Here is an 11,824-nt window from a genome sequence, read left to right on the forward strand (position 1 = left end):
TTTTGGCAAAGGTCTAGTCTCTAATCTTTGGCTATTTCAGGGCCTGCTTACAGTGGTGATTTCCAGCTTCTATGAATTGAGTGGGAATGCTGGGGATTTCCTTTACTCTGTAATTGAATTTGCTGCATTTTATCCAGAATATTTCCTTTTAAGGCTTTATGACATTATTTGCCAAATTATTGGACATGGCAGTCTCATATTTAAAATACAGTAAAGATTAAATCCATATAAATGAAGTTTAGAACATATGTAAAATATTTAAATATAAAACAATATATTTTAAAAATATTTTTGTATTCATGACACAGCTTAAATAGAATATATCAATTTTCTGAAGTCCCTACATACCCTTCCCTGATGCTACTTACCCCTTCACCCAGAAGTAACCATTATCCTGAATATTATTTAGTTCTACATGTTTTTGAACTTTATATACATAGAATTATACCACAGTATTTTGTTACTTGTCTTTGTTTTATAAATCAGTAGAATGTTTTAGAGACTGACTTCCCATCAAGACCACTAATGACTAATAACTTTGCCTCTATAATATCTGATTACCGATAACATGATTCTAAATGTTATCTATAAATCCAACGAATTCTACAGTATTATCTTCAGGCCAGATCTCTCGTTAATCCAGTGTTAGGTAACCAGTTGCCTCCCTGACGTATCTACTTAACCATGTCAGACAAACACTTCAAACTTAACATGTAGGAAACTATATTTATCCAGTCTTTCCCTACTCAGGAAATGGCGTAACATCTATTCAGCTGCTTAATCTTTACTGACATTTCCTTATCTTTAATCAACATCCCACAAAACACACAGATCCAATACATTAGCAAATCCTACTGGTTCTACCTGTGCCAGACATCTTCTATTTGCTAACTACCTCCCATCTCACCCCAGACCCACTCAATCTTCTCCACCTCTACTGCTGAGGTGACCTGTGTAGATCCTATGAATAGGTTCTCGTGAATAGGTTCCCTTACCCTCTGGCTGTTAGTTTGGTTCTGACATGAAACTCTCAAAAAACTGGAACACGTATTAGTTTCCTAGGTAATTTCCTATAAGAAATTACCACAAAATTGGTGGCTAAAAACAACAGGTATCTACTCTCTCATAGTTCTGGAAGACAGAAGTCCAGAAATCAAGGTATGAGCAGGACCACTGTTCCTCTGAAGGCTCTAGGGAAGATTTCTTACGGTATCAGCTTCTGGGGGCTGTGGTTTCCCTTAGCTTGTGGCAGCACAACTCTAATTTTCACATGGCCTTCTCCCCTGTATCTCTAGGTCTCAAATTCTATCCCTTTATCTTATAAACACTATAAATCCAGACATTAGATTTAGGGTCTGGCCTAAAACTTTAGGATGGATCAGATGTTCTCACCAAGATACTCAACCTGGGAATTCCCTGGTGGTCCAGTAGTTAGGACTCTGTGCTTTCCTGCCAAGGGCCCAAATTCAATCCCCAGTCCCACAAGCCACCTGGTGGGGGTGCAGAGAAGCAAGAGGGGAAGATCCTCAACTTAATTACATTTGTAAACATTCTGACTCCAAAGGTCAAATTCACAGGTTCTAAGGGTTAAGACTGGATATATGTTTTGGGGGTTAAACTCCACACAGATAATTTCCCCTGTTCTTTCTCATTTAAAGTATCTTGGGCTGGCTATGGCATACTAATCACTCCTCTAAGATTAGTCCTCTGTTCTTGCTATTGACTAAATGTCTGCATTCTTCCAAAATTCTTATGCTGCAATCTAACCTCTAATTTAATGTTTGGAGGGAGGAACCTTGGGAAGTCATTAGGTCATGAGGGTAAAGCCTTCACTGAATGGAATTAATGCCCATACAAGAGTGACCTCAGAGAGTTCCCTTGTCCCTTCTGCCATGTGAGAACACAGCAAAAAGACGTATATGAACCAGGAAGCAGGCTCTCACCAGACACCAAATCTTCCAGCACCTTGATCTTGAACTTCCTAGTTTCCAGAACTGTGAGAAATAAATTTATGTTTTTTATGAGTCACCCAGTCTACAGAATTTTAGTCACACCAGCCTAAATGAACTAAGACATTCCTTCTGAGAGGTCCTCTGCACCTAGGGGTGGCAAGAGCTACTGTCACTAGACATGAAGTAGTATATTATTGTGGTTTTTCCATACCTCTCCCTTATCTTTGGAAGTAATCCCTTAATTAAACTCTCACTGCTGCTGCTAAGTCGCTTCAGTCCGACTCCATGCGACCCCATAGATGGCAGCCCACCAGGCTCCGCCATCCCTGGGATTCTCCAGGCAAGAACACTGGAGAGGGTTGCCATTTCCTTCTCCAAAACTCTCATTAAATTAGCCCTATTCTGACTGTGTCATCTATTTCCTGCTGTATGCCTATCAAACCTCCCAAATAAATTTCTAGTTCATCCCCTTCTTTCTAACTCCACTACCAATTCCTAAGTCAAGTCACTACCATATCTTTCCAAGAATACTAAAAAACTCCAAATTATTCTGCTTCCACTCTTAATCCTTTTCCAATCCATCTCAACCGAGGGTTTAGATTCATCATTTCTAAAATACAAAACACTACTACATAACTCTAATTAACATGTTTTAATAGGTATAAGGTAATAAATCAAAACAAACAAAAAGCTGTATTTTATATACGACCAACAATTAGAAAATTAAACTTTAAAAGTTTACAACAGCATTTTTTGTTTTTGTTTTGTTATTATTTATGGCCACACCATGTGGCTTGCGCATGCAGTATCTTAATTCCCAGACCAGGGATCAAACCTGTGCTCCTGCATTCTTTAACCACTGGACCTCCAGAGAAGTCCCTTCAATAGCGCTTTAAAAACCTCAGAGAGACTTTCTTGGTAGTCCAGTGACAGACTTCAAACTGGGACTCCAATGCAGGGAGTCTGACCCCTCGGCAGGGCACTAGATCCCACATGCTGCAACCAAGAGTTAATGCTGCAACTAAAGATCTTCACCCAGCTCAGCCAAAAAAACCTCACAGAAATCCCTGGCGGTCAGTGGTAAGGACACGGCGCTTTCACTGCCGAGGGCCTCAGTTCCATCCCTGGTCAGAAACTAAGATCTCATGAAGGGCAGAACACAGACCAAAAAAAAAAAAAAAAAATCTGTTTTAAAAACCTCAAATATAGGCCTGACTCAAAAAGACAACAAAAATCTAAACACACTAGGACCCATGATGTTTAGCTTACAATAAAATATAAGAAATGGTAAGAAGCAGGAAAGAAAATAAAATCAGTCACAAGAAATAGATCCAGAGAACTTCCTGGAGGTCTGGTGGTTAGGGCTCCACAATTTCACTACAGAGGGTTTGGGTTTAATCCCTGGATGGGGAACTAAGATCCTACAAGCTGCATGATGCAGCCAAAAAAAGAGAACAAGAAACAGATCTGGAAATAACATAATTAGCAAACAAGAACTTTAAAATAGGTATTATAATTCATGGATATACAGAAGAATATGAATATAACAAGGGAATAAATATGGAATCTCAACAGAGACTAGACAAAGCCCACATGCAGCAAGAAAATAAATAAATAAACTTAAAAATAAAAAAGGTCAACAAGGACAATGTCCTATACTTGGAATCTATGAAACTGTTTTATAGCTTAATATTTATTGAATTACATAGCTAATTCGCCAGGTACAAAAAACAATAAACTTAATAACTTTCTTTTTTAAAAAGTCAAAAAATACTGAAATTAGATGCAAAATATCAACCAACTGATCCCGGAAGCAAGAATGGACCCAAAGTGAAATAAAAGACACTACAACATGACAAATAGCTAAAAACCTATGATAAAAAGAAAAATCTAAGCTAGGGGTGGGGCAGAGGGAGCTAGAGGTACTGTGGACAGTTTAAAACGAAAAAATGTGACCACTGAATTTTCATCAGAAGCAATGCTAGCCAAAAGACAATGAAGTAACACTTTTAAAGTGCTGTAGAGGGCTCTCCTGGTGACTGAGTCGTAAAGAATCCACCTGCCAGAGCAAGAGACATGGATTCTATCCCTGATTCGTGAAGATCCCACATGCCTCAGAGCAACTAAGCCTACGTGCCGCAACTACTGAGCCTGTGCTCTAGAGCCCCAGAGCCACAACTGAGCCTACACGCCAAGCTTCTGCAGCCCGCACATCCTAGAGCCTGTGCTCAGCAACAAGAGAAGGCCCTGCACTGCAACCAGAGAACATCCCTGCTCACCACAACTAAAGAAAACCCCGTGCAGCAACAAAGATCCAACTAAATATATAAAATTTTCTAAAAAATTTAAGTGCAATAGGAAGAAAAGCTAAGTGCATTGAAATATCTTTCAAAAATAAAGGTAAAATAAAGATATTTTCAGACAAAGTAGAAAGAACCTATCATCAGCAGATCTACACTATAAGAAAGGTAAAATGTTCTTTAGGTAAAGAAACATTATACAGGATGGATATTTGGGATCTAGAGAAAAGGGAAGAGTACTGGAAACAGGAGCATGTGGATAAATACACAACTATTTTTCTTATTTCCTAATTTCTTTAATAACTCATCAAAGAAAAAGTAAAAACAATATACTGTGCAACTTAGAAAAGTAAAATGTCTTATTTAAACAGTACAAAGGAGAGGAAAGAGGGGAGAAAATCAAAGAACACTGTTGTAAGCTGAAGTGATATATTTAGAAGTAGTGCAGTAAGTCAAACGTGTACAATTTTTTTTTTTTTAGTTCTACCAGTTTATTGCTACCAACCCGTGACCCTCCACCCTCATGCACACATGCTCAGTCATGTAACCCCATGGACTGCAGCCTGCCAGGCTCCTCTGTCCATGGACTTTTCCAGGCAAGAATACTGGAGTGGGTTGCCATTTCCTTCTCCAAAACGTGTACATTTTAAAACCTAGAGCTGTGACTCTCAAACTTTTTAGTCTTAGCACCAACAGTACTCTTAAAAAACTGGATTATATATATCAACATTACTGTATTATAAGTTAAAACTAAGAAATCTTTAAAATATTTCATTCAGAAATAATAAAAATTAAACCAATCACATGTTCACACAAAGAACATTTTCTTTTCCCAGTCACACCACATGGCTTGTGGGATCTTAGTTCCCAGACCAAGGACTGAACCTGCACCCGCAGCAGTGAAAGCACCAAGTCCTAACCACTGGATTACCAGGAAGTTCCCAATAAAGAACAGTTTTTTTAAAGAGCTGTATTTTCAAAAAGAATTTTTAAAAGTTTAGTGACAATGGCAGCACTGTTTTACATCTTTGCAAATTTCATTAATGTGAGGCTTAACGAAACAGAATGGGGTCTTAGAGACCCCAGAGGTCTTCAGTCCACATTTTAAAAACTGTTAGCTTTGTGTGACCATTCAGAGAAGAGGAAGAGAACTAGTAAGTCAACAGAAAAGGTAGAATGAAACTTTTAAAATAATCAACTGGAAAAAAAAAAACTCAATGGAGGGAATTCCTTGGCAGTCCAGTGGTTAGGACTCAGCTTTCACTGTCAAAGGTGAGAGTTCAATTCCTGGTCCAGGAACTAAGGTCCAACAATGTCAAGTTAAATTCACAATCAATAAAACCTACCACATCAACACAATAAAGAACAAAAACATACGTCCTTAATATATGCTGAGAAAGTATTTCAACACATTTCAAAACACATTCATGATATCCATGATTGAAAAAAGCAAAAACAAAAAAAAATCAGCAAACTAAGAATAGAAGAAAACGTCCTTAATTTGATAAAAGGCATCTATGGGAAAACCAAGAGCTAGAATGATATAAAGATGTCTCTTCTCACTACTTTTCTCTTACATTCTACAAAAAGTCCTAGATATTGCATTTTTTAGAAAAGGAAATATAAAGCACAGATTGAAAGGAAATAAGTAAAGCTGTCTTTATTTGCAGATAACAGATTATAAAGAAAATCTTAAGAAAACATAAAAAAACAAAACAATATATGTGGCTTTACATCAGTAGTGACAGTAGCTCCTTCATTCTGATATTGGTTATTTCAGTCTTCCTTTGGTTATCCTGGCTAAAGATCTAGCAATTTTATTGATCTTTACAAAGAACCAACTTTTGATTAAATTTTTTTCTATTTTTTTTAAAGTAGCTTGAGCAAAGTCATAAGATACAAGATCAATACACCCCCCAAACTACAAACTTTTAAAAAATATTCACAGTACTAACAAAAACAGGGATAAATTTAACAAAATATGTAACAGACATTTACAGTAAAAACTACAAAACATTGCTAAATAACATTTAAAACAACAGAGAAATCTAAAGGAAAAGTATTCGTGAATTGTACAATTTTTTAAATTAACTAAAAATCTTAACCAAATGACCCACACAGAAATGAATTAGTCTGATCACTTTTCTAAAGAAAACCTTGCATTTCAATTATGCCAGTGGCAGCAAAAAATGTACTTGACATGCTGTGCTTGGACATACATTAACAACTCAGCTTTTCCATTAGCTACAAACAAATGTCAGGCTGGATGAATCACAAGACGGAATCAAGACTGCTGGACTAATAGCAACCACCTCAGATATGCAGACGATACCACTCTAATGACAGAAAGTGAAGAGGAACTAAAAAGCCTCTTGATAAGGGTGAAAGTTCAGTTCCGTTCAGTCACTCAGCCTCTTTGGGACCCCATGCACTGCAGAACACCAGGCTTCCCTATCCATCACCAACTCCCGGAGCTTCTCAAACTCATATTCATCGAGTAGGTGATGCTATCCAACCATCTCATTCTCTGTCGTCTCCTTCTCCTCCTGCCTTCAGTCTTTCTGAGCGTCAGGGTCTTTTCAAAAGAGTCAGTTCTTCGCATCAGGTGGCCAAGTATTGGAGCTTCTGCTTCAGCATCAGTCCTTCCAATGAATATTCAGGACTGATTTCCTTTAGGATTGACTGGTTGGATCTTGCAGTTCAAGGGCCTCTCAAGAGTCTTCTCCAACACCACAGTTCAAAAGCATCAATTCTTTGGTGCTCAACTTTCTTTATCATCCAACTCTCACATCCATACATGACTACTGGAAAAACCATAGCTTTGACTAGACCGACCTTTGCTGGAAAAGTAGTCTCTGCTTTTTAATATACTGTCTAGGTTTGTCATAGCTTTTCTTCCAAGGGGCAAGCATCTTTTAATCTCATGGCTGCAGTCACCATCTATAGTGATTTTGAAGCCCAAGAATATAAAGTCTGTCACTGTTTCCATTTTTTCCCCATCTATCTGCCTTGAAGTGATGGGACCAGAGGCCATGATCATCATTTTTTGAATGTTGAGTTTTAAGCCAGCTTTTTCACTCTCCTCTTTCACTTTCATCAAGAGGCTCTTTAAAAAAAAAAAAAAAAGCTCTTTACTTCCTCTTCACTTTGGCCATAAGGGCGGTATCATCTGTGTATCTGAGGTTACTGATATTTCTCCTGGCAATCCTGATTCCAGCTTGTGCTTCATCCAGTCTGGTTTTGTCACTGCTTCCACTTTTTCTCCTCCTGTTTGCCATGAAGTGATGGGACCAGACGCCATGATCTTAGTTTTTAAAATGGTGAATTTTAAGCCAGCTTTTTCACTCTCGTCTTTCAACCTCATACCCCAACAGTATACATTCAAAAAACTAAGATGACGGCATCTGGTCCCATCACTTCATGACAAAGAGAAAAAGTGGAAGCAGTGGCAAACTTTATTTTCTTGGGCTCCAAAATCACTGCAGACTGTGACTGCAGTCATGAAATTAAAAGACGCCTGTGCTATGGAAGGAAAGCTATGACAAACCCAGACAGAGTATCAAAAAGCAGAGCCATCACTTTGCCGACAAAGGTCCAAATAGTCAAAGGTATGGTTTTTCCAGTAGTCATATACGGATGTGAGAGTTGGACGATAAAGAAGGCTGAGTGCCAAAGAATTGATGCTTTCAAATTGGGGTGCTAGTGAAGACTCTTCAGAGTTGCTTGGACAGCAAGATCAAACCAGTCAATCCTAAAGGAAATCAACCCTAAATATTCATTGGAAGGACTGATGCTGAAGCTGAAACTCCAATATTTTGGCCACCTAAGGCAAAAAGCTGACTCACTGGAAAAGACCCTTATGCTGGGAAAGTGAAAGTCATTCAGTCCTGTCTGACTCTTTTCGACCTCATGGACTTTACAGTCCATGGAATTCTCCAGGCCAGAATACTGGAGAGGGTAGCCTTGCCCTTCTTTCAGGTGATCTCAACCCAGGGACAGAACCCAGGTCTCCGGCATTGCAGGCAGATTCTTGAGCCAAAAGGGAAGCCCAAGAATACTGAAGAGGGTAGCCTATCCCTTCTCCAGCAGATCTTCCCTACCGAGGAATCTCCTGCATTGCAGGCGGACTCTTGACCAACTGAGCTAACAGGGAAGACCAATGCCGGGGAAGATTGAAGGCAAAAAGAGAAGGGAGAGGCAGAGGATAAGATGATGAGATAGAACATCACCAACCCAAAAGACAAGACGTGAATTTGCACAAACTCCAGGAGAGAGTGAAAGACAGGGGAGTGCAGCAGTGTTGCTGCCCGTCGGATCGCTAAAGAGCCAGATAGGACTTAGCAACTGAACAATAACAAATAAATGTATGCATTATTTAAGAAGCTTTTAAAAGTGAGTCCAAAAGGGTCTACAGGATTACAGGTTAGATCTCTGCAGGACACAAAGGCCAACAAGGCGTTAGTGTGTAAAGTGCAACCTCAATCAGAATATTTCCTTTCCTCCATACTATATGGGTTCACTAGATTTTGAGTTCTAAGAAGGGAGGCCCTTGGGGTTTTGTAGAATATGGAATCACATCAGAAATGATGTCAGGTTCAAGATCCTGAGCAAGTCAAGGGTTCTCAATTTTCCTACACACTAGTAAAATGGAGACCATCAATGCCTACCAAAAAATCCGAGAGATTTTAGAAATGCGACAACTGATACACAGTAGGCTCCAAATACACACTCTTTTGGTTTGCGTGTTGCTCAATTTCGTTTGAAAGGCATTCCGAGGGAAACGGTGAGCGGGGCCGAAAAGAACACATGGAATTTTAGGAATTTCACTTTGGGGTTCCAGTTCTTCCAGGCGGGCTCTTTCTATTAACAATCCCAGGACCGACAGGTCGCATACTCTGGGGAGCAACGAGTCCCCAACATACGTTAGGGAACAGTTGAAGTTTAAGGCATTTGGGCGCAGGATGACAATAAATGCCACGGGCCAAGCATAAAGCCACGCCCAGTGCTTACGTCTAAACTTAACACCACCTTGCAAAATAGCTGTCGCCCGCGCTTGCACGTAGTCTTCCCAGGAGGCGCTAGTCAATACGCCTGCCAATGCAGGAGACAGGAGAGACGCGTTCGATCCCTGTGTAGGGAAGATACCCCTGGGGGAGGGCATGGCAATCCACTCCAGTATTCTTACTGGAGAATCCCATGGACAGAGAAGCCTGGTGGACTCCAGTCCCTAGGGTCGCAAAGAGTTGGAAACGACTGAAGCGACTTAGCACGCACGCACTCACTTACACAGGAGAACCAAGGGGACCAGAGGAGAAGACCCGCCCAAGGTCAAGCGGGAGGCGGGACACACCCCGCCACTCCTCCGCTGCGCAGGGTCGGCGCGCTCGGAGGCTGGGACGCCCCGGGCGGAAAACTCCTCTCCGACAAGCACTTCCCAGCATCTGAACACAGAAGCCTAACAGGGGCTCAGCCTCTTTAGACGTTACCCCCCGCGTAGGTCAAACGAGCCAAAAATGTCTCCGCACGGTCCCCGACGACTTGCCGTGCTCGCCCAGGGCTGACGTCCAGCCGAGGTTCGCGTTCCATTTCCTACCCCCGATTCTTGCCCTCCTCGGAGCTCACCTGCACCACGAGGAAGCCTAGAACATCCTTCCGAGCGTCCGGAGGGACGATGGTCCGGGGCGAAAGGCCCGGGTGCAAGAAGTGAACCATGGCGACTGTGAGGCGTCGAGGAGAGAGTTGCCGTCGAGGTGGGCCTGGATCCCGCGAGAGTTCGACCCGCGCCAGGAAGCAGCTGAGCAACACCCGCGAGCTGACACTCAGCGATCAAGCCGCGAGGTTTGAAATGCCGGGCGCGGCGACGCGCACTCGCCCACCGTAGACCCCGCCCCCAGGACGGGCCTCACCACCCCCACCCCGGCCACTCACCACCCCCACCCCGGCCACCCACCACTCCATCCGGTGAGGACCCAGCTGTTCTCCTTCCACCTCCTTCACGCCGTACAGACAACTCAACTCCTACCCCCACGTCTATGCCCAAGTCTCCCACAAAACCTACGCCATACGGTTCAATACCACGTTCCCTTTGCCCGTCAAAGGCACGCCCATGGACCAGCTCTGTGGAGTTGGGAAACAATATGGTGGTCCCTCTCTGTCCCCAGGGGCATTGATTTCAGGGTCCACCATAACCAAATCCCGTGAAACTGAAGTGCCTTATAAAAAAGAGGAGTATTTGGGTATAACTTACATACTTCCTCCTCTATACTTTAAATGACTTGTAGCTTGCTCATACTAGTATAACTAATACACTGTAAATTCTGTATATTTACATATAATTTGCTGGTACTAGCAAATTCAGATTTTGCTTTTTGAAACCTCAAGAAAACTTTTTTTTTGAACATGTTCCATGGACGTTGAATCCGGGGATAGAGAACCCATGGATACTGAGGGATATTTTAAATGCATACATTTAAAAATATATTTTTAAAAGACTTTTCTCTTAGAACTGGCAATAGCACTTCTCTTGTTTCTTATGACCTAAAAAGTATCAAGAAGACCCTTATAATCTGCTCCAAGAAACCGTGAAAGAGAGCAATAAATTAGTACACTAGTAAAATTAACAGAAGGGATGTCTTGGAAAAGGATAGTTGTTAAGAGTAGGGAGCCTTGAATTTGAATACTGCATTGGAATGCCTGCTCTTGGACAAGCTTCTTAATTTCGCTAAAGCTCAACTTCCTCATCAGTAAAATGGGATGAGAATGCCTTATAAATAAGATAGTGTATGTAGCGAGCTCCCTGGTGGTCTAAAAGTTTTGATTCCACGCTTTCACGACCTTGTCCTCGGTTCAGTCCCGGGTTGGGGAAGTGAGATCCTACAAACTGCGCGTTAAAAAAGAAAAAAAAAAAAAAAAATTTATGTAAAACACATGAAAATGCTTGACAGAGAACAAGTCCTTGATTGTTGTTCAGTCGCTCAGGCGTGTCCGACTCCTTGTGACCCCATGGACTGTAGCCTGCCAGGCTCCTCAGTCCCTGGAATTCTCCAGGCAGGAATACTGGAGTGGGTTGCCATTCCCTTCTCCAGGGGATCTTCCTGACCCAGTGTCTCCTGCATTGGCAGGCAGACTCTTTACCATTGTGCCACCTGGGAAGCCTCGTATTGAAGTATAGTTGATTTACAATGCTGTGTTAGTTTCAGGTGTACTTTTTAATTTAATTTTATAGTAGAGTATTTTTAAAGACTATTTTATAACTTTCGTCCTCAAATCTTGAACACCTCTTCCCCTAATCATACTGTCAATTTCCTCTTTCACTGAAAAAAAAAGAATCAAAAAGAACATTCTAGGGACTTCTGTAGTGGTCCAGTGGTTAAAACTCCACATTCGAAATGCAGGGGGCCAAGGTTTGATCCCTGGTCAGGGAACTGGATCCCACATGCAGCAACTAAGACCTGGAGCAGCCAAATAAATAAATATTAAAAAAAAGAATTCTAAGCTCCAACCATCGTATCTACCCATCTACTACTACAGGCTTTCTATCCTATTACCATGAACTCTTTATACTCTTTGTTG

General features: G+C 41.3%; 1 protein-coding gene across 1 annotated transcript in view; it reads right to left on the reverse strand.

The window, feature by feature from the left end:
* The window catches only part of ZYG11A (zyg-11 family member A, cell cycle regulator), a 61,776-nt gene extending 51,812 nt beyond the window's left edge, over window positions 1-9,964 (reverse strand). Inside the window, exon 1 of the mRNA NM_001205891.2 lies at window positions 9,875-9,964. Coding sequence (NP_001192820.1) covers window positions 9,875-9,964 — 90 coding nt within the window. The remainder of the gene's footprint in view (window positions 1-9,874) is intronic.
* Between the last annotated feature and the right edge of the window lie 1,860 nt (window positions 9,965-11,824).

Source organism: Bos taurus, chromosome 3, assembly GCF_002263795.3.
Source record: "Bos taurus isolate L1 Dominette 01449 registration number 42190680 breed Hereford chromosome 3, ARS-UCD2.0, whole genome shotgun sequence".
Taxonomy (NCBI): domain Eukaryota; kingdom Metazoa; phylum Chordata; class Mammalia; order Artiodactyla; family Bovidae; genus Bos; species Bos taurus.